Genomic DNA, 24644 nt, shown 5'->3' with positions numbered 1-24644 from the left:
TGTTTTGATGTTAGCATGGACCATAATGAAATCCTTAATTACCCTGGGATTTCGGTGAAATAAGGTGAATCCTTTCATGTAACAGTGCAGGATAAAATACAAAGAGAGAAATAGCATTTCACAAAGTGCCTGGAACACATTGTAAGTCAAAGCAGGATCTTCTGAAAGTTACTGTCTTAGCAACAGATGAAAAATAACCAAAGCAGGGAAGCCGTTTAATACACTAAGGTACCAACCTGCATTTAAAAGAATGTTCTCCTTTTGATAGTCTAATATTTACTCAGCACTAACAATATTCAAAGAGCTATGTGTAAAAACATTTACCAGCAACACAATCATCAAACATTTTGATAGTTTGGGGGATTAGGAATTCTAGAGGAAGGATGTTTCTTCAGAAGTCTAGCATACCCAGAAGAAACAGTGGCACAATCAGGCTTGCTAGTGGTGCCTGCCTTCATGTAGGCAAATAGCTTTAAAGTTTCTTAAGGAGCTTGACTATGTAATGAGTTATTCAATCCTATAAAGAATCACAAATGGAAATGGATAGGTGAACCTTTATGTCATATATGCATTTGGGACTTGCTAACCAACACATTGTTCAAGCAATAATTAATAAGAAACCATAGCGACATAAACTCCAAACAGTGCTTTAGCTACAAAATAGAATTTGTAAACTGGCATTGATGTGTAACACAAATCATACCATTTATTTTTATGCCCAATTTTATTATGAACTGGGTTATATATTAAAAATATATAAATGGCACAAAGAATAATAAAACAAATACCAATGTACCTATCAGTTGGCTGAAGAACAATGTTAATACTTTATTTGATATTACTCATATAGTTAATTAATATTTCTTAGATTCTCAAATAAGTTATTTCCCCCAGTATAAGTTTCATTTAACCTTAATTACCTTCAATTATTCTACCAGTGACGACACTGGAAATCAATGTTTGGCATGCAATAACATCCCTTTAAAAATGAAAGCTTACTTTGAAGTTTGGCTCACTCCAGACCCTTGGTGTACATAAGGTTAGAAGTTATAAGACAACACTTTTGCTTCAGACTGATTATGCAGCTTTTAACACTGTGAAATATTTCTGCCATTAATAACTGAAGGAACTAACCAATTAATTTCATTTAAACAAACACACTGCTAATTCCTACTATTTGCCTGGAATAAGAGGGGTTGAATAAATACACAGTGTGAATTCTGTCATCTACAAGGTCATATTTTTATCTGAATGATACGCCTTATTTGATGAAGCATAGGGAAATATGACCTTAGATGGCTGACTTAAGGCCTTTGCATTTGCCAATCTGCCATGAACATCATGCCCCCAGGTTGCCTCACATCTGCTTTGCCAAATTGCTAAATAATTAATATACAAAGTTCAGAAATTTCCCAATGTTTTCCAAAATGAAATGATAACTTGTAAAGGTATTCACTTTAAAAATAGACACTCTAAAAATAGATTTGTTTCAAAGAAATTACCAACATCTTCTCCATTTCTTCAATTAAGAACACATAATTCAACAGAAAAGTACGTGCTATCCAAGGCCTCTGATCACCACCAGATATGCATCTTTCATCAGGTCCATCTTGCACCAATTTACTCTCTGAGAATCTTCCACTGAGTCATACCAAATTCTTTGTTGTTTCTCCAACACCCTATGCAGCATCACACCTCCATGTATTTGCTTTCAATGTTCCCTCTACCCCAAAGGTCCTTCCAGTCTTCTTGAATGTTTAGAGCACTACTCATTTTTCAAGACCCAGTTGAAATGGCACTTCCTTCATGAAGGCATCCATGGCACACCAATCCCTTTTTTCTCTATGCTGCTGTAGCACTTTCCACTCCCTTAATTATAGTACTTGCCACAGTATGCCCTGGTTTTTGGTTCACCAATCTGGTCTTCCACCAGTCAGTAAAGTCCTTGTGGACACATTCAGCAAATCTTATTAATGGCTTTGAGGACCTGTTAAGTGGCTAGGTGTTTGTGATGTAAAGATGAAAAATATCTCCTATCTTCAAGGAACTTAAGAGCTCATACTGATGCAAACAATTATTTGTCACAACTGCTCTTTAAAGTTCTGTTTGTGGTGCAGCAACAGAAGGAGAGGTGGAAGATCTAAGTCTAACTTGGGGAAGTAGGGAAGATTTCACAAAGGCAACAATGCTTCAGCTGGATTAGGAGGGGGGTCTAATCTATCAAGCAATGAATGAAATTTTTTTTTCATAGGCAGATACTGCTGGTGCACAGAAATAGCATGAAAGAACATGAAGTGTTCAATGAGATAGTCATAGATTAGTGCTGCCAAAATGTTGAGTGGAAAAAAAAGCAGAATGAAAAAATTTCTAAGATTTTATAGATTCAACCCTTTCCTACTCCACTAGCAAGGACTTTGACATAGGAACATGTGGAGGTCATCACCCCAGAAAAGATGAAGGTAAAGCAAACACCTGCCTATTTTTGCCAACATGACAGCCTTCTAGGTATCCCTAGAAGCTGTAACTATTTTACATAACACGATTTCAATACTGCTGGGCCAGCAAAAGATGAGGCTCCCAATTAGAAGCTCTAGAGTCATGATTTGCTTTATCTATCATGCTATATGTCTCTGATAACTACATGTCTGGGGATATAAGGAAAACAGCACTGAGTAAAGAATGAGGGTACCAATTCTAGGTCCAGCATGGCCCCAACTTAAAAGGCTTTCACTGGATTAGGGAAAGAATCAGAAGATGAGGGAAAGTAACAAAACAAAGCTTCTCCTGAGTAAAAGATAACGTCATCACTAGAAATCTAGTCTGCATAGTCCACAAGGTTCCTTAAAAGTGGCATCAGTCATTCTTATAGTGAGAAATATGAAGGAAAATTCAGCTCTACCTGGGAGAATCTGCTTTGATATTAAGGAAGGTAGGGGTACTGTACCTTCAGTCCTCGAGGCTTGGCAGTTTTGCCCATCAGCTTTTCATCATCAATTTCACATTGCTCCAGAAGATCCAAAATATCTTCCTCCTTAAAAAAAAAAATTTGTTTAATTAAAATCATGATCACTAATGGACTTCAGAATTTTTCCAAGTTCATTAAGCTTGTGTGTAAGGACTCCTAAAACTAATTAGCAAAAGATTAAATGAGAAATAAAGGGTCATGGCAAACTATCTAGAAGAAACTTTCACTAAAACATGGCAATAAAAATAATAGCTGAAATCTATTATATATTGATTTTCATAAGCAAATATATTGTTATGTGCTAGTATACCATTAAAATCTTAGAATAGTACAATAAATTACCCTATTAGACACTTTAACTTTTTGAAAAGTTCCAGACCACAATTTCATCAATCATTTCCTTACTGAGTAGTGCAAAATAATATTGCAACTTCAGACGGAAAACTGATGATTGACCTAATAGTTTCGTTTAGAACAATTTAATGTTAGTATTTAGTTAATGGGTACAACTTAATAAAACTTTCAAATTTTTAACTATTGCAGAAGAGTATCTTTAGAATTTTATGAAAGGTTTTCATTGTATAGGCTTAATACCTTCTCTTGTGCGCTTCGAGTCATTTTGAAGTCATAGGGTAAAGTGCTAAAAACATACACCCAGTGGACCTTGAGCAAACCAAAGAAATAGGAGTATAATAGCTATACTAAAAGAGGTACAGTCTACTGCTTCATTGAGTTATTTATTCAATGAAAAATCACATCTTCATTTATACATCTAGGATTTATATCTGTGTTTCTTTTTAAAAAGATGGGGAAGTTAAAGAAACAAGAAATCTCCCTGTGCAATGGAAATTTGTAAAATAATTTACTCTTCATACCAATCTAAGATTTAGCTATTAAAGAGCCAAAATACTCTTGTTATAAAGTTTTGATTAAATAATAATCTTACAATGCATTCCAAAGACAGCAGCACAAGACAGATAACAAGTAAGGAGTTCTTCTGCTTAGGAAAAAGAAGATCATATAGACAAATGACCTCATCATAGAATATACTCATCATAATACCTAATAAAAGATGATAAACTAAACAATGATATTTTTAAGACATCAGATAGCTGTGGATAAAAGAGGTATAAAAGGAATTATAACAGAGATGGAAAACTATTCTCTAGATGATAAGTGGCAACTTTCTACTTTGGGGTCATTCATCACTTCCAGATACAGATGAGCAGAGATCAGGCAGAGAGATTCTGTGGGGATAGAGAATTTAATGGAGTTTTGTTTTGTTTTATTTTTTAATGGAGTTTTCAAAGGTCATATGGGCTAGTGTGGCAGAGAAGCCCCACAGAATTTGTTCTCTTCACCTGTTGGGACTCTCCAATAGCAAGTGGAATAGGATAGAGGCATGGATGGAAAACCAGAAATAATTCTCTGTAGTCTTACAGTTCTTAGATATCAATAGAGAATGAGGCTTATAATAGACACTGAATAGATTTCACCCTCAAGGCCTTAGACACCAGAGGTAAACTAAAGCAAATTTCTACAATCCAGCCTAAGCCCAGATCAACTTTTATTTTTAACTTTTTAGTTGAAATATATTGATATATATCATTGTATAAAGTATTAAACATGTTGATTTGATACATTTATATATTTAATATAATTTTCATTTTAACAATAGTTCCTCTATCACAAAATTATCTTTTTGTGATTGAAATAATTTAAGTAAATAGCTTTAATGATAAGAATATCATTGTCTATGTTTACTACACTGTGGCATTAGAACCCTAGGACGTATTTACTACTAGTTATAAGACTGTACCCTTAAATGACATCTCCCCTATTTCCCCACACCCCCAGCGATGGTAAACACCATTTTACTCTCTGTTTTCATGCATCTGACTTTTTCAGATTCCACATATAAGTGATATCATATAGTATTTGTCTTTCTCTGACTTATTTCACTTAGCATAACGTCCTCAAGGTCCATCCATGTTGTCACAAATAGCAGGATTTCCTTCTTTCTCATGCCTGAATATCACACATCTTTATCCATTCATCCACTGATGGGCACTTAGGTTGTTTCCATAACTTGGCTACTGTGAATTATGCTGCAATAAATATGGGAGTGCATTTATCTCTGTGTTATCTTGTTTTCATTTCCTTTGGGTATACCCCTAAATGGAATTGCTGGTCATATCGTACATCTATTTTTAGTTTTTTGCAGAACCTCCACATTCTTTTCCTTAGTGGCTGAACAAATTTACATTCCCACCAATAAGAGTACAAGGATCCCCTTTTCTCCATCTTATTACCAACACTTGTTACCTCTTGTCTTCTTGATGATGACCATTCCAACAAGTGTGAGGCGATATTTCATTGTGGTTTTGATTTTCACTTCCCTGATGACTAGTGATGTTAAGTATCTTTTCATATACCTGTTGGCCCCTGGGGTTTCTTCTTTGGAAATTTGTCTATTTAGTCCCTATGCTAATTTTAATGTTTGTATTTTTGTGTTATTGAGTTGTATGAGTTCCTTACCTTTATCCTATATATGTTTTGCAAAAATTTTCTCCCATTATATAGGCTGCCTTTTCATTCTGTTGTTTCTTTTGCTGTGCAGAAACTTTTAAGTTTGATGAAGGCTGATTTGTTGATTTTTGCTTTTTTAAAACTTTTCTTTGGCTCAAAGTGATTAGCCCCTGACCCTAGTGCCCTGAAGAAGAAAGATATGCTTTCTTGTGGGCAAAATAATATCAGTTCAATTTTTATGATTTTTTTTAGGGCCACACCTATGAAAGTTCCCAGGCTAGGGGTCAGATTGGAGCTGTGGCTCCCAGCCTATGCCACAGCCACAGCAATGCCAGATCCTTAAACCACTGAGGGAGGCCATGGGTCAAACCCTCCTCCTTATGGACACTAATTGGATTTGCTACCACTGGGCCGCAATTGGAGCTACATGATTTTTTAATATACAATGTCTGTAGAACAAATAAAAATCATAGGACATTCAAACTAACATAAAAACGTGACCCATAATCAAAAGGAAAAAAAATCAATAAAAGCAAGTCCATAAATGGTCCAGATGTTAAAATTAATAGACAAGGATTTTAAAATAACCATTACATACATGTTAAATAAAAGTGATAGAGAAAATGAACAAAATGAATGAAAGATGAAGAGTTTTAACAGAAAAACAGAATTCAAAAAGCTAAATGGACATTCTTGACATTCTTGAATATCATCTAAAATTAAGAAGTGATTGGATAGGCTTATTGGCAGACTGGATACAGCAAAGATATGTCAATAGAAATTATCCAAACTGAAGGACAGAAAGAGCAAGGGAGTGAAATAGCAAGAGTGATGAGGGGAGAGAGAAAGAGTGAGAGGAAACTAGAACAGAGCATCAGAAATACATCTTCCCTCAGCGTCCATGGAGATTGGTTCCAGGACCTCTTGCAGATACCAAAATCTGTGGGTGCTCAACTTCCTCATATAAACTGGTACAGTATTTGCATATAACCTACACACATCCTCCTGTATACTTTAAATTATCTCTAGATTGCCTATGTATTACAATATAACACAAAGTAAATGCCATGTAAATAGCTGTAAATAGAACACAAGAGCTGTGTAAGTAGTTGTTGGGAAATGCCAAATTCAAATTTTGCTCTTTGGAACTTTCTGGAACTTTTTGAAAATACTTTACTCTATATTTGGTTGAATCCACAGATGCAGAACCGGTGGATACATAGGTCCAAGTGCATACGAGATGCTGCCCAATGATCTAATATGTATAATTAGAGTCCCATAAAAAGACAATATACAAAGTAAGCCAGGAAAAAAATATGAACAAAGGAAAAATTTCTAAAACCAATTAAAGATATGAACCCACAGCTTCAGGAAGTTAAGAAAACTATGAGCAGGGTGAAGACAAAGAAAAGCACACATAGACACATCAAAGTCAAAATTTTGAAAATAAAGAAAAAAGCAGCAGGACAAAAACATATGACATTCAGGTATGCTGGAATAAAAAGCCTCCCAAATTGTTCTCTTATGGTACATCTGGTTAAGGATCCAGAGCTATCACTAAGGCTTGGGTCACTGCCATGAAGTGGGTTCAACTCCTGGCCTGAGAAAACTTTTATATGATGCAGGCATAACCAAAGCAAAACAAAACAAAAAACCTGCCAAGACAGAATTCTATACCCAGTTAAAGCATCATTTTAAGTAAAAGCAGAATAAATGACAATTACAAAAAGAGAGAGAGAGAGAATTCACCATGACCACACTCACACTGCAAGGAATATGAAATACTAAAAGCAGTTTCTTCAAACTGAAGGAAGATGCCCTTTGTCAGAAGCATGAATCCATATGAAGGAATGAAGAACACAAAAGGAGTAAATATGTGATATGATTAAAGGAAGCATGCTATAATTTCTACTGAGAAAAAAAATCATGTTAGAAATATAACTAAAAGCCAATTAGAAAAGATAAAATAGTATAATAGAAGAGTCATTGATTTAAAAAAAAAATGGAGAGAAGCAACACTGAAATAATGAATAGGTGGGATAAATACAGAACAGATAGCAAAAGGGGGGATATAAATAAACATGTGAAATGATTAAAAAAATAGTGACAGGACAGATTTTAAAACAAATATGACCCAATTATATGCTATTTCCCAGAGATATTTTAAATGTAAGAGAACACAGATGGGATGAAAAATGGATGGAAAAGATATGCCACCAAACCAGTAATCATAAAAAAGAAACTACTATGGCTATATTAATCACACAAAGTAAATTTCAAGTGAAGAAATATTACCCAAGAGAAAGATAAACATTTCAACATTTCATAATGATAAAACATAAAGGATAAATTCATTAAAAAGACAATGCTGTAACTTCAAAGTGTATGAAACAAAAACATCTCTCAGTATTGCTAGAAAAAGCAAGCCCCAAAATTAGAAAGGTTATAGAATATCTGAAAAACTCTAATAGCCAAATTTACTTAAATTATATGCATAAAACTCTATAACCATCACCATAGCAGACACATTATTTTCAAGTAGATTTAAGACATTCACTAAAATAAGCACTATATTGAGTTAAAGCAAGTCACTATTTTACAAGACAGAAATGAGAATATGTTTTCTAACACCAATGAGCTAAACTAGAAGTTCTTACCAAAAATAAAACTGGAAGTTTTGGGGTTTTTTTGTTTTTGTTTTTGTTTTTTTTGGCTTTTTAGGGCCACACATCTGCAGCATATGGAGATTCCCAGGCCAGGGGTCCGACTGGAGCTACAGCTGCCAGCCTACACCACAGCCATAGCAACACCAGATCTGAGCTGCGTCTGCAACCTACACCACAGCTTATGGCAACACCTGATCCTTAACCCACTGAGCAAGACCAGGGATCGAACCCACAACCTCGTGGTTCCTGATCAGATTTGTTTCTGCTGCGCCATGACAGAACTCCGAAACTGGAACTTTTAAAATGTATTAAGCAACAAACTTCAAAGTAACCAAAAATCAAAAAATAATAATTTGAAATACAGTTTGTAAAAATACAATATATAAAAATGCTATATATAAGGCCAATATACAAAAATAACCCAATATTTACATTCTAGCAACAAATTTAAAAAACAAAAGAATTACAAACTATTATCAGCAACAGTAGCAAAAACACCAAATACTTAAGAATTTAAAGATATGCAAGAACTATACACTGAAAACTACCAACATAGCAGTTAAAGACAAAGTAGATGAGGAGATATGCCATATTTATGGATCAGAAGGCAGTATTGTTTTCCTCAGAAATTGTTTTATAGGTTCTTCAGTCCCAATTAAAATCTTTTGTAATTAAAAAATTAATCAAAATTTAGAATCAAACTGATTCTAAAATTTGTATGAAAGCACTGAAGAACTTAGAAAAGCCAAAGAGTTTTTAAAAGAATAAATGTGAGGACTCACACTGCCTAATTTCAATGCTAATATAAAGCAACAGTAAGGAAGATTGTGTGATAGTTGTATAAGGATAAGCTCACAGACCAATGGAATGGAGCAGGCAAAGTGGTGACATTTTAACTAGATTTTGAAGAACAGAGGAAAGAAGCGAATTAAGATATGAAGCCTATTTATTATGTGACAAGGCACTTTAACCAGGCTATTTTAATTAATCTCAATTTTATGTTCACAACCTGTCAAGTATAGTTTTAATACTACTATTTTAGTGATCTGATTGATCGAACAGTTTAGTCCACGAATTACAAAATTTAACACAAGGGGGAACTAGAATTTGAATCTAGGTCTAGGCTTTCTAGCAGAAAAGTGGAGGTAGAGGGGCAGGGTGATGAGAAGATGAAACAGATGCTATATCCACAGGAGAGATAAATAACATCATAGAAGAGATGAAGGAAAATGAACAGAGGTCTCTCACGATCTGGGTCAAGAAAAACAAACAAAAACCAGAGAACATAATTCTAATGGTGGAAATGCCTGCCTGTGTCAAAAGAGGGAAATTTGAAGGAAAGAAGCACTGAGGTATACAATACTCCTGCTTCTGTCTCCTGGGCCTAGGCAGCTTGAAAATGGCTTTATATCCTTCTGTTGCAGAATTTAAGTGAAAAGCCCATGGCAAAGTCTATATACAATAAACTCCATCATGATTTTTTAATCATTTAACAGGTATTTAAGATACTGGGAGTATCACTCTAGGGAGGTTTCCAGTAACATAAAATATAAAGTTTTAAAAGGTCTGCATGATGGAAAGAAGAACACAAAGAAAGGGTAAACACATGAGTAAATATGAAAGACTACCTAGAAAACCATATTAAAGACCACTGACTGTTTAGACAAGAAATAAAAACTTATTTCTCCAATGGGACATTAGCAAACATGATGCCAGCAGAGGCTTGATTAGTGCCTGTATGCTGGGCTTGTCCTCTTGAAATGATCCCTTTGGAACCCTGAGCTATCATGTTAAGAATCTGGTTACTCCCCCTTACATGGAGACCCCAAGCCTGCTCCCTGATTGGTCCAGCTATCTCAACTGGGACACCAGGCATACGAGTAAAGTCATCTTGGATTTCCATCCCCAGTTGAGCTTTCAGACAAATACAAATATATAATTCACTCCAAGCAAGCTCAGCAGAAGAACCACTCAGCCAAGGCTACAGAATAATGAGCAAATAAATGAAATGGTTTATTACACCACAATAGACAGCTAAAATACCTTTTAGTAAGGTAAGCAGATGGCTGTGTGTGTGTTTCAGTTATTTCTCATATGCCAGGTCTATGCAGTATCTGGGAAAATACCGTATGATGTTAATTACAATCCAAATAATGAGAACATCACAAACCACTAGGTTATTTCAAATCTATTTTTTATTCAATTACATGTACACAGCTCTGTAATAAGATATTTATTACAATAGATTAAAACATAATATCAACATTCTCTACTGTGTAATTTGTCCTATTAGACAACATCTTATTCATGGAATCATTTTGTTGGTTATGAAACATTACCAACTGTTAAAATGGAAGGAAAGTGCATCTTTAAAGTAAAATGTTTTTCTATCTGGATATAAGGTGGGCTGTTTCTAAAGACATATTGTTTGGCTTCATTCTTTTTTTTTTTTTTTTCTTTATAAAGATTCATTCCTTTACCTTCATCTTTTTCAAAGGATTATTGAGCTCTCGCTGGAATGAAGCTGCTCTTCCTGAAAGGAAGGTCTGAAAAGCAACAGCCAACAAATTTTCATACTTTTCAAGCAGCGTTTTATCTTCAGGAGGATAAATGCGTCTACAATAAAATCAGATTAAACCAGCTTGTTTAAACAAACAAACAAAAAAAGCCATCATAGCGCAAGAATTAAGGTCAACTGCATAGATAATCCCTGACCATCTACTCTGTGTCAGTCCCTTTACTAGGGGTTAGAAATAAAGGTGAATACAGTTATGAGAAATACATAAATGTTCATCCATTACCCATTCAAACTGAAGTTTATCTAGAGAATTATCATTAAACAATGAAGTTCCAGAAGGTGCAGTATAAATATTTGGTTGGGAGGAGGTGATTGAAGAATTGCAATTGGGCATTACTGGAGAGAGTTTAGGTGATGAGGGAAAATTTGGAAGCTTTAGGCTTAGTGTGATTATTGATCACATAAGAATGTAGGGGTTAATCCTAGTGATATTTTGCGGGCATGGTGGAATTTCCCTCTTGGTAGAGAGAACTGGGTAGGCATCTGGTGAAAGCTACATATTCTTACCACTACTGTTGACAGGATGAAGGCCAGGAAAGAACATCATCCCAGGAGCATGGGATGCTCCTTGATCCCAAATCCTCCTAATTCTGCTCATTCAATGTCAAAGGTAGGGAGGAGGGGCAATCTTTCCAAGAACACAGAGAGCATAGGGGGACCCCTCTCCTGTCAAACATAATACTGTGGAGGGGGTCCAGTTCTACAGAGTCCACGCCCTTCCCATTGTCTCATACCTGGCCCCTTTAAATATTTTCATTATTTGCCTGGATCCTGATATATCTGAATTTAAAACAAAGTACACCAACCACTTTGAACTGACAGAAAGAATACTAAGAGACCTGAAACCTGACTTTCTCAAAATAGTACATTATAATTAAATAAGGTCACAGCAGGAGCTCTCTGAAAGTCTGAACCATCTACTTGCAGACTATCTCATCTTTCTGGAAATAAACAAAAAGGACATTCTAAGAATGAAATAAACAGTGCTTCAAATAAGCCTAAAAGGTTAAAAAATGCAGACCTTATTTTGACACTTCACTTCTTTGATCTATTAAAAAAAAAATGAAAGCATGGTTACCTATAATTCCCCATGTGTCGATTTTCATGTTCTTCTTTTGAGATCTGCTTCCGTACCTGAGCAAGTCTCTCTTTCTAGAAATGAAGACATTTTACAAATAAAACCTGACAATGACTTATGCAGTTCAAACTGTAGGTATGTTGTTAAAATTTTCATACCAACTCTTCTTTCCGCCTTTCCAACTGGTGTCTCTGCTGTTCCCAGTCTGAGGAGCCCGGTAAAAGCCTTTTTATTGAATTTTGACCATAGAGCCTCCTTTGAGCCTCAGCTTTTTGTTTAGCCAAGTTTCTCCTTTTGTCACTGGTCCTAAAATATAAAGCATAAGACCATCTTCTATAATTCAAATTAGCTCTGAACTTATCCCTGTGAGGAGAATTAGCAGAAGAGGAGACACAATGGGGACAGGAATCAATGTATATTAAATTTATATATTCACATTTGTTATATTCATCTAGTCTAGTCATTCATCAAACACGGTTCTCCATATAGTAAACAGAAGTTCAAAGATAATAAGATAAAATGGAGAAATACAGCCACTTACCGGCTAAACAATCTTAGCTCAATTAACTGATGGGTCTGTTTTCCCATCTTGTAAATGTTAACCCCAGCATTTCTCTCCCGGAGTTCTTATAAAAATTAACTCGTGCTAACGTTAATAGGTCAGATCCTAAATAAACGCTCTTTCCTTTTTCTTCTTTCAACCAATTCTGTTGCTATTTGAGCACTGTCACTTATACTGAACACTCTAGCATATTTTCAATTCTGGTTGAAATCACACCTTAACAACCATTGCTTATTTGATAGCATCTGCATAGCCCTTCTCATTTTTTGCCCAATCATGAAAAATGAGTCTGATTTTTATTAGAAAAGTCCCGCTGTGTGACTGCTTTCCTCTGAACCTCTTTTCTCTCTCTTCCCTCCCACAGAGCTGGTACAATCAGATAAGCCTGAGGTCTCTTCTCCCCTCTCCCTCCAACTTACACTCCTATTGCCCACCCTCAAAGGTCTAGCAGGAAGAAGGTGGACTCTGGGGAAAAGCAAAGCCAACTCTGCCCTCAGCCATAGGAAAAAAAATGGAGTTCTTATTCTTGAGCTTACATTCCTATGCCTTCCAATTTCATTAGTCTGGTAGGGCTCGTATTAAGGTGTAAACCAAAGGTAAGGGTACAAGGAGGCTATTTAGCCAGCTTCCGGTGTAGACTGGTAAAAGACATGCTTAAGTCCACATGAGGTCCCATTCAATTCAGCAGGGGATTGCATTAAGAATATGGGGCCAATGCCCTAAATAACAGAGTGTTCTTTTGCTTCAAGAATGCACTACCTCACAACTTGAACTTGCAAGAGTTTTAGAAAACTGATCTATTATCTTCCATGACAACACTAAGATTTGAGTGGCAGGAGTTCAACAAGTGAACGTGCAGAAGGAATAATTTGGGAAAAAGAATAAATATATTCAGAAAATTGAAAGTCATTTTGTATGGCTGGAGCTATTTGTAAATACAAGAAACTCAGCTAATTATAAAGTTTTAATACTAGGCTACTGAGACTCAACTTGAACTTTAGGCAGTTGGTGGAGGTGGGAAGTGAATTTTAAAAGAGAAGGGCATACATAATTTTACCACATGTTTTAAAGATTATACCTTGGTAATATGTACAGTAGCTTAGAATTGGATGAGGAAGAAGCAGGCCATTAAGATGGTCTATGGTCTGAATGTTTGTGACCAATCCCCATCCCAAAACTAATTATGTTGAAATCTGAACACCTAAGGTGATGGTATTAGCGGGTGGGGCCTTTAGGAGATGCTTAGGTCATAAGGTGGAATCCTCTTGAAAGGGCTTAGCGTCTAGAGAACTCCCTTGACCCCTCTGCCATGTTAGGACACAATGAGAAGTCTATAACCCAGGAGCAGACCTCATTCAACCCTGCTGACACCCTGGTCTTAGACCACCAACATCCAGAACCCTGAGAAATAAATTTCTGTTATTTATAACCTACTCAGTCTATGGTATTTTGTTATAGCAGCCTGAATAGACCAAAACAGATAGAATCTGGGAGTTCCTGTTGTGGCTCAGTGGTTACAAACCCAACTAGTATCCATGAGGATGCAGGATCAATCACTGGCCTTGCTCAGTGGGTTAAGGATTTGGTGTTGCCATGAGCTGTGTTGTCGCTCACAGATGAAGCTTGGATCCAGCATTGTTCTGGCTGTGGTGTAGGCCGGCAGCTGCAGCTCCTATTTGACGCCTAGCCTAGGAACTTCCATATGCCACAGGTTCAGTGCAGCCCTAAAAAGGCAAAAAAAAAAAAAAAAAAAAAAAAACCCAGATACAATCTACTTCACTGGCAAATATGAAATATGAGGGCCTGGAGTTCCCGTGGTGGTGCAGTAGTTAACGAATCTGACTAGGAACCATGAGGTTGTGGGTTCTGTCCCTGGCCTTGCTCAGTGGGTTAAGGATCCGGTGTTGCTGTGAGCTGTAGTGTAGGTTGCAGACGTGGCTCGGATCTTGCGTTGCTGTGGCTGTGGTGTAGGCCAGTGGCTACAGTTCCGATTAGACCCCTAGCCTGGGAACCTCCATACGCCATGGGAGCGGCCCTAGAAAAGGCAATAAGACCAAAAAAAAAAAAAAAAAAAAAAAAAAAGAAAGAAAAGAAAAGAAACATGAGGGCCTGAACTAGGGAAGCAGCAGTGGGACTAGAGAAAGAGAAAAGATTGAGGGGTTATTGTGTATTGTGGAGGAAAAATGAATATATCTTGATGATTAGTTATTATTATTAATTAGATGTGAGGAGTAACAAAAAGAGATGAACCTAAGATGACAACAAGATTTCTGATTTTAGTGGCTGGATGATGGAGAATATCATATTTCCAAGAATAAATACTAAATTTGTCTGAGTTTCCTTTGTTTGTGGAAAGGGGAAATGTTGTGATTTAGGTAGATCTTGACTTGCAAATTTTTTTATATTCCATTTTATCTAGAAAAATCATTTCTATACAGCATACAATTTTAAGGAAGGAGAAGACAGAAGGGGGAATAGAAATGAAAAGAAGACAAGAGAGGAACAAAGACCAAACAACTGATAAGAAAAGAAACTGGGAGACAAATTAAACATGAGATAACAGGAAATAGGGAGAATTAAGAAAGGGATTGAGAATACGGTGGTGACAACGCTGTAGAAGAAATGAACATAGAGCTGTATGCACACCCATGGCAGACAAGACACTCATTGACAAGGATACGGACACACATACGGATCAAGCACATACAATAAAGAAGAGTAACAGAAATAATCACACCAAGAAAGTCTTTCAGACACATTTAGAAACAAAGAAAAGCCAATCACCCCAAGACATTTTCCCTAGAGAAATGCTTCCATATTCTGGCTTCTGGGAATACTGCCATTCTAAGAACTGTGTTTGCATTTTTATAAATCTAGGTATAAATCAGCACTAATGACTCTTAGTCCAAAATTAAACTTAACCCAAAACCAAAAAAAAAAACCTCCATGCACTCTGCATTTTAGTCAACATTTCTCCATCCAGCTGTATCCATCCACTGATCTAAGGAGTTTTGTTCATACTTTCTGGAGCCTTTTCCACTACCCATTACCCTGTGATTCCATCCAAGGGATTTCTCTTTTCTAATCAGTTGGCCTTGCACACTCCAGCTCCTGTAATTCAGAATCTCTGGAAGTTCTATGAACATGCTGTGTTTGCCTCCCTTATCTTACTACAAGGAGATAGCTTTCAATGAAATGCCCTTCCCCAACCCTTGTCTTCCAACCCAAATTTTACTCACTATGCACTAGCTCTAGAGGTGGCCCAGGAAATACAAAGATGAACAGACAGAGCCATTGCCCTCAAGTTTAAGATGGTCTAAAGGGGTGGAGGGCAATGGCATGTGAATAAATGCGCAGGTTACAATGGATGCTATTTAAAAAGTGCCAGTAAGTCCATGCTGGCAAGGGAGGAGGAAAACCACTTTGCTTCAACAAAGGCTTCAAACAGAAAGTCAGATTAGAGTTAGGTATTTAAGAATGAGTTGACAAAAATGTGGTATATACATGCAATGGAATATTATTTGGCCTTTAAAAGGAAGGAAATCCTGACACATGCTACAACATAGATGAACTTTGAAGACATTATATTAAGTGAAATAAAGCAGTCACAAAAGTGTACAAAGTGTATGATTCCACTTATATGAGGTATGTAGGGTAGTCAAATTCACAGGGACAAAGAGAGGAATGGTGGCTGCCAGGGGCTGGTGAGAGGGGCAATGGAGGTAGCTTAATGGGTATAGAATTTCAGTTTCACACAGTAAAAAAGTTCTAGAGAAGGATGATGGTAACAGCTGCATAAAATTGTGAATGTACTTACCACCACCAAATTGCACATTTATCATGGTTAAGATAGTAAATTCTAAGCATACATTACTATACTTTTTTAAAATGAGTTGACATTTACCAGAGGGACAGAGATGAAAGAGAGAATGAGAATACACACAAAACCATGGACATGTGAAATAGCACTGCACAAGAGCTCTTAGAAAAATTAATTCAAACCCAGGGAAAGGAGAAGAACAAAAAGAGATCAGACTGGTAAGAGATGCAAGGGCCAGATCAAAAGGAATCTTGTATCTAAAGATGAAAAACACCTTGTACGCAATGTTTAAGCTTTATCTGATGGTGTAGAAACTGTCCAATCATAATATTACAGTTTATAAATATCTCTTTAAATGCTGGAATCCCTCCCTCAGGCTCTGCCCTTGCCCCTCTTTACTTCTCAGTATGTACACCCCATCTGTATGTTCTCATCCGACATCTCAACAGCAATCTACACGTGGATGTCAGTCAAATAGACGTCTGTCTCCCCTAAGGCCCTGTGTATCAAATCCCACATTTAACAATTCTGCCTAACTTGGTACATTTAAAACTGAATTATCTCTTCATTTCTACCCTCCCCCATTACTTATAAGTCTGTTTCTCACCTAAAACCTTTATTTAAGTAAATGACGTATTTTCAAACAAGACACCCAAGCCAGAAATCTAGGAATCATGGGAGACTTTGAATTCCCAGTAAGCGGATACTCAATAAACATTCGTTAAATGACCTACAAAGCAACAGAGTGGAAATGGGGTGAAGTTCAGGGCTGAAGGAAGGAAGGAAACAAATAAAATAGTTCAGGGAAGAAATGAGAAGTCCTTAAACTTGAAGAGGAGACTAAGAAATTAAGGAGAAGCCATACATTTGTCAAATTCTGTTGATTCATAATAAAGGGAGGAGGTCAGACTAACTCCCAGATTTCTGGCCTAGATGCAGATAGATTTTGCCATTTCTGATTTCTGGCAAAGTCAGAAAACTAGATCTGGGTGATCATTATTGTATGTACATTTCTATCAGCCATGTAGTCCTTTTTAATAAATGAGCTACTTGAGGAGGGGAAATTTCATTCAATCTTTTATCTCTAGCTTGTAGGATAAGTTAAAAATGTACATAAAACATATAATTAGATTTAGCCTTTATAGTTTAGAAGTAGTTTAGAAGTAACTCCTTAGCAGAAACTCAGCAAGAGAAATATGATTGAAGAAGAAGATAATTCAATTTGGGTCATATCAAATTTATTTATTTATTTTTTTTTATTTTATTTTCCCACTGTACAGCAAGGGGATCAAGTTATCCTTACATGTATACATTACAATTACAGTTTTTTCCCCACCATTTCTTCTGTTGCAACATGAGTATCTAGACATAGTTCTCAATGCTATTCAGCGGGATCTCCTTGTAAATCTATTCTAGGTTGTGTCTGATAAGCCCAAGCTCCCGATCCCTCCCACTCCCTCCCCCTCCCATCAGGCAACCACAAGTCTCTTCTCCAAGTCCATGATTTTCTTTTCTGAGGAGATGTTCATTTGTGCTGGATATTAGATTCCAGTTATAAGTGATATCATATGGTATCTGTCTTTGTCTTTCTGGCTCATTTCACTCAGTATGAGATTCTCTAGTTCCATCCATGTTGCTGCAAATGGCATGATGTCATCCTTTTTTATGGCTGAGTAGTATTCCATTGTGTATATAGACCACATCTTCCGAATCCAATCATCTGTCGATGGACATTTGGGTTGTTTCCATGTCCTGGCTATTGTGAATAGTGCTGCAATGAACATGCGGGTGCATGTGTCTCTTTTAAGTAGAGCTTTGTCCGGATAGATGCCCAAGAGTGGGATTGCAGGGTCATATGGAAGTTCTATGTATAGATTTCTAAGGTATCTCCAAACTGTCCTCCATAGTGGCTGTACCAGTTTACATTCCCACCAGCAGTGCAGGAGGGTTCCCTTTTCTCCACAGCCCCTCCAGCACTTGTTATTTGTGGATTTATTAATGATGGCCATTCTGACTGGTGTGAGGTGGTATCTCATGGTAGTTTTGATTTGCATTTCTCTTATAATCAGCGATGTTGAGCATTTTTTCATGTGTTTGCTGGCCATCTGTGTATCTTCTTTGGAGAAATGTCTATTCAGGTCTTTTGCCCATTTTTCCATTGATTGATTGATTGGTTTTTTTGCTGTTGAGTTGTATAAGTTGCTTATATATTCTAGAGATTAAGCCCTTGTCAGTTGCATCATTTGAAACTGTTTTCTCCCATTCTGTAAGTTGTCTTTTTGTTTTCTTTTGGGTCTCCTTTGCTGTGCAAAAGCTTTTCAGTTTGATGAGGTCCCATGGGTTTATTTTTGCTCTAATTTCTATTGCTTTGGGAGACTGACCTGAGAAAATATTCATGATGTTGATGTCAGAGAGTGTTTTGCCTATGTTTTCTTCTAGGAGTTTGATGGTGTCCTGTCGTATATTTAAGTCTTTCATCCATTTTGAGTTTATTTTTGTGCATGGTGTGAGGGTGTGTTCTAGTTTCATTGCTTTGCATGCAGCTGTCCAGGTTTCCCAGCAATGCTTGCTGAATAGACTTTCCTTTTCCCATTTTATGTTCTTGCTTCCCTTGTCAAAGATTAATTGACCACAGGTGTCAGGGTTAATTTCCGGATTCTCTATTCTGTTCCATTGGTCTGTCTGTCTGTTTTGATACCAGTACCACACTGTTTTGATGACTGTGGCTTTGTAGTATTTCTTGAAGTCTGGGAGAGTTATGCCTCCTGCTTGGTTTTTGTTTCTCAGGATTGCTTTGGCGATTCTGGGTCTTTCGTTGTTCCATATAAATGTTTGGATTGTTTGTTCTAGTTCTGTGAAAAATGTCATGGGTAATTTGATAGGGATTGCATTGAATCTGTAGATTGCTTTGAGTAGGATGGCCATTTTCACAATATTGATTTTTCCAATCCAGGAACATGGAATATCTTTCCATTTCTTTACATCTTCTTTGATTTCTTTGATTAAGGTTTTATAGTTCTCGGCATATAGGTCCTTTCCCTCTTTGGTCAGGTGTATTCCGAGGTATTTGATTTTGTGTGGTACAATTTTAAAAGGTATCGTATTTTTGTATTCCTTTTCTAATGGTCATATCATATCAAATTTAAAGTGCCATCAGGACATCCATCCAGTCATTCATTTACTTACTTCCTCACTTGCTAGCTCACTTACTCACTCATTTCTTGTTTACTGAGCCCCTATGAGACTAGAAGCATCTAGTGTGCATGGTCAGCAGGGAGTTGCAAATGCTCCTAGAGGGCTCAAAGAGGAACCTAAATACCTTGCTATATACCGGTGCAGATTTGGGACTCCAGTGGCTAACTCACAAGTGATGCCACAAAAGTGACTTAAACTGACACAGAAGAAAAGAAGGCTGAAGCAAGATTACATGAGAAAATGACAAGTAGGGAAAAGCAAGTGAAATCGTAAGAGGAAACAGAGCAATGCTGAAAGTTAAGAGAACTCAGAGAACAGTATCAAAGAAGGCCAGTGAAGATAAATTCTCAAGGGCAGGGTAGCATTAAATGCTGTAAGCCTCATACATCTGTCACCCTTGAACAGGTTTCAAACAATGGCCAGGTAATCTGATCTAAACTAATAAGTATTTCAGAACTCACAGAACTATGACTATCTTTTCTAGACTCTATTTTAATGATTCTAATAGAATACTTCTGGAAGAAAACAGATTCTTCTTTATCAACCCAGGAATGTTGCCACAGCACAAGATTGGCTTTCCTTTTTATTACTCAAAAAACCCCACAAAAAAAAACAGGAAAAATTTTTTTACTTATTACTTTACTATTTATTTTTTGTTTATTATTTTATTTATTCAGCATATAGCCCCTTTCATATCCTAGTGTCTTTGAAGACCTCAAGTCTAATCTGAGTATAAAGGAGATAAATTCTGACTCCAATATGATGGTCTGTATTCCCAGGGATGGTGATGAAACACCCTGGGCAATCTACACTCTTCGGGATTTTCTTGAGACTAAAAGTATATGTTTACAATATCTGGAGAGAGAACAAAATGAACTCTGGGGTATTCATAAGTACGACATTGTACTAATTGCACGACATTGTACTAATTGTACTAATGCCGTACTTATGAATAAAGCATTATATTACATAAAGCATTGTATTATGATTTATGTAAGTAAAGCATTGTATTATGAATTGTGTAGAATGCTAAAGTATATACTCCTTGACTTCAAGGATCTTAAATCAAATTGAAAAGAAAAATCTATCATGATCAAGTCGAAGAGCAGAGAACATAACAAAGTAAACAAAGTGATAAGCCATGTACTTGCAGACTAGAATTCCTCTTGCTGCTCAAAGAAAGACAAATTGGAATAAAAGGAAGCTGTCCCAATAAAAGACGGGGACTTGAGTCACAGACAGTAAGGAAAGGAATTCAGGGTGGGGAACAGAATAAAATAGTGGGAATGGGCAACATAAGGGCGTGGGGGATAATGAGGTCATCAGCTTAACTGACGAAACAGTTTGGGTTGGAGAGAAATAGGTAATAACATGAAAAAGTTGATGTTAAGTTACATTACAAAAGGAGCTCAGAGCAGGTGCTGCAAAAAGAAATCCATTTTGGTCCTTAAGCAGAGAGGTAACACAGTAAAAAAAAAGATCATACCAATAGTCTGATCAACATGAATGTAAACAGGGAATTTCTGGAACTATGGAACAATTTACTCTATCTAAAATTAAAGCAATTCATAGGAAAGTTAATTCAATAATATTTAATAAATTGTCAAGAATTTCCCTAGGGTTATCACTTCCTCTTGTGTGTTACTATGACATGTCTATTCCACCCCAATCCACAGTGAAATACAAGGATAACACATGTATGCCCATGGAGGGCTCCATCTCCTTGGAGAGAAAAGGCACATTCACAATATAAGTTTCACTAGCATGCTCTAGACATTAAAATTGTGCTACATTATCTTAGTGTAAAAACACTAAGGAAAACAAGGAAGATGAATTTCAACTCTCCATTTTAGGTCTAGAAATTTCTCACTTAAATCATACATATCTCACTTTTCAGAAGATCAAAAACACCCACAGATAATGTCCTGAATTAATACCATTGTTGGCAAAGTAAAAAGACATGAAAAAGAGTTCAACTTCCACAACAATAGTAAACACAACAAAAGTATAGGCATATTGCTTAAATAATCGAAAATGCTTGATACACTTGTGTAAGCTAAACAAAATTTCCCTTTTTACAACTTTCCTTTCTATTCCTTGCTTTCAGGATAACCAAAATATCAGTAGAATTGAGGCAAATCAAATGCTTTGATCATACAAAAGAAGTGGTCAAATGAAATTTTCTAAACAAGTTTATATGTGAATCTCTTTTAAAATAATGTTTTCCATATAAATCCTCCTCTCACTCAAGCATCTGCCAAATGCTTGGAAACATTTCGAATGAGTAAATTGCTTGAAAGCATCCCACAACTCTTTCAGAGTTCTTGAAATGACAATTAGGATCAACTGAAATCATAAAATTGCTGAGCTTAAATGACCTCAGACTTGCTTTAATCCAATACCATAAATGCTATCTGAACACTTAAAATGACAGAAAGCTCATTACTTCAGAAAGCAGTACAATTAAACTTCTAACACATTTCTTTCATAATGAACCAAAAGCTTTCCCATGTGATGACACTTCAAATATTTGACATCCATGATCATGTACACTGCAACCAGCCTAATAATATTCCATTCATCCAGCAAGGCCACTTCTAGGCATATATCCAAAGAAGCTGAAATTAGGATTCAAAGAGATACCTGCATTCCCATGGTAACTGCATCATTATTCACAACAGCTAAAACATGGAGGCAACCTAAATGTTCATCAATGGATGAATGAATTTTTTAAACATGATATATATATAGATATATACACAATGGAATATTATTCAGCCTTAAAAAAGAAGGCAAAAAAATAAATAAAATAAATAAAAAAATAAAAATAAAATAAAAATAAAAAGAAGGAACTCCTGCCCATGCTTTTCCATGGGAAGGTTAACTTTAACTGCTTCTCTTTTATGTTTACCCAGGCAGCATGATACGGTGGGAAGACCTCTGCATAGAAAGGTAGAAAATGCATGTTTAAATATTTGTTACTTCCTGAATGACATCTCTACTTTAATTTCATCTTGTGAGGTGAGGAAAACAACATAGAGGGTGTCCTAAGGTATTCTCTAATTCCACCTCATACTCTATATTAAATAATTATACCAACAATGCAACCTAAACATATTTACTGTAGCTTCAAATCATATGCGGAGAAGAAGGAGAGTTCAGGAGGAGGGGGAAAGATATTTAAAAAGAAGAGAACAAAATAGGTTTGAAGAATGGAATCAAAGAATACAAAATTTACAAGCCAATTGTTCTATGCCGAATATGCTGGAAAAATTCCAAAAGATGGAGGAAACACTTTACCTTATATTTAGCAGTTTCAGCGCATTTAGCAGCACTCCCTTTTTTACATCATAGTCTATTTTCTGGTCAGTTCCAAAGCTTGGGGCTCGATTGATCTAAAATTTACAAAGAAAACAATGAGTAACCAGATGTTGGTAGGTCAATCAATACTCAGTACGAATTTGTTAATCTAATGTAGGATCCCCAACCAATAGAAGGACTCCACAATAAATCTCAAAGCTCTATATGGCAGATGTCCCAGTCACTATTGCCACACCTCCCTTCCCCATCACCTAAGTCACAGAGTTACAAGGAATTGACTGTCATCACTAACCCCATCCTCCTGCTGCTGAAGCTCAGGATTTTCACTCAGCCTATCTACCCTCTCCTTCCCCTCCATTCTCTTCAGTCTATTACTCCCGTGCACTCTAAGTTTTAACTTGAGGAAGTTTGAAGAGACTCACCCTTATAAAAAGGTTAGAGGACCAGTAATAATAAGAATAAAAATGTAATAGAAAATAATGTGTGTTACTTACATACAGTAATAATTATACACATATATGTACCTCGCATATTAAAATATCAGTGCCCTATCTTCACTGCTTTCAGATCTTCTAGATGAATTTGTCTATTGCTGTCTAAAAAATAAATTTTATTTCTATCTACCTGGATCAAACAACAGCTCATCAATTTTCACTATATTTCATTTCATTAAAATTACTCAGAGGATTCCATTAAAGGTAGCTGCAGACTAACCACTATTTTATAACTGTTTAAGAACTCATTGGAGTTAAAGAGCCTTTTGTGATGGTTCCACTTTCCCAGATCATTTCCAGGATTTCATTAAGATGAAAAATAAGAAGTAACTACATACACCCTGAAATCTAGTATACAAGATACTGACACTTTAAGAGCTAGAGTTTTTTTGTTTTTGTTTTTATCTTTGTAATTGTTGGGTTTTGTTACCATTTTTGTTGTTGATATGAAAATGTAATTGTACTAGCAGATGTTTTAGAATACTCTGAGAATTCAACTGGTGAGAGTACTGCTGAGTTCAAAACTACAGCTGAGCTTCATGACCAACTAACCCCACAGGCAATCTTAACAAACATGCTCGAAACCAGTCTTAGAAGAGCGTGATCTTATGCAAATCCATCACAAGAGACAAGATAACTGACAGCACACATTTTACAACTGATAGCTGAAGGAAATGGCACATTATACTTAAGAAAGCAGCCAGGAATACAAATGCCTCTAGTTAGAAATGTGGCACAGGATCACTGCAGAAAAACTAAACAGAAGCCAAACAACAGAAAGATCACCTGCAATCCCACTACCTCGTAAATTATTAGCCATCTGATAAATGGTGTTCCAGCTATTTCTTCTAAATATATATTTATAATATTCATTTTATCTTCCAAATACAACTCTAAATTAAGTGTACTATTTTATAATCCAAGTTTTTCTCCTAACAATGAATTGGGAAAATCTTTCAAGCCATCATTTGATGGTACTCCTTTTATAGACACAGTGCCAAACTGTATTTTTTTAAATAGAGATATGCCTTATTATAATATGCCTTTGCTGATTTCTGATTTAGAAGGTGATGAACATGCTGCCCTCCGTGTGATGTGGTCTCTAGGGGAAGAGAGTAGTAATTGCAAGACCATCCATTTATTTCAGGTAAATTTGAGAAAGGAAGTTTATTAATCTGCTACTTCCAAGTTCCAAGTACTTCTGCTTACAAGGGCAGAGAACGCACTAAAAAGAAAAAAAAAAAAGTGCAGAGAAGGGGTAAAGTAATATATTTCATATGAAAAAAAGTTTCAACCATTCGATACTGATTCAGATCTCTGGAAGTTATCAAACAAAGAGAGTTTTGCTGCTACATGTAACAGAATTATTAACAAACAAACAAAAAAAGACATTTAGGAACTGGCAATTAAGTTATTCACTGAAATGTTATCTATCT

The 24644-nt window shown here is 36.2% G+C and overlaps 1 protein-coding gene across 8 annotated transcripts in view; it reads right to left on the bottom strand.

The window, feature by feature from the left end:
* TTLL7 (tubulin tyrosine ligase like 7) overlaps positions 1 to 24644 on the bottom strand; it is a 160146-nt gene that overhangs the window by 58081 nt on the left and 77421 nt on the right. For all 8 annotated transcript variants that reach the window (XR_002345115.1, XR_002345116.1, XR_002345117.1 and 5 more), the window contains exons 10-14: positions 22694 to 22788; positions 11975 to 12122; positions 11817 to 11890; positions 10641 to 10776; positions 2945 to 3031 (exon numbers count right to left, since the gene is read on the bottom strand). Coding sequence is in view for 4 of the 8 variants with exons in the window: in XM_021096373.1 (XP_020952032.1) it covers positions 2945 to 3031; positions 10641 to 10776; positions 11817 to 11890; positions 11975 to 12122; positions 22694 to 22788 (540 nt within the window). In the remaining 4 variants the exon portion in view is untranslated. The remainder of the gene's footprint in view (positions 1 to 2944; positions 3032 to 10640; positions 10777 to 11816; positions 11891 to 11974; positions 12123 to 22693; positions 22789 to 24644) is intronic.

The sequence above is a fragment of the Sus scrofa genome, chromosome 6 (genome assembly GCF_000003025.6).
Source record: "Sus scrofa isolate TJ Tabasco breed Duroc chromosome 6, Sscrofa11.1, whole genome shotgun sequence".
NCBI lineage: Eukaryota > Metazoa > Chordata > Mammalia > Artiodactyla > Suidae > Sus > Sus scrofa.
This window is presented reverse-complemented; position numbering and strand designations above follow the sequence as displayed.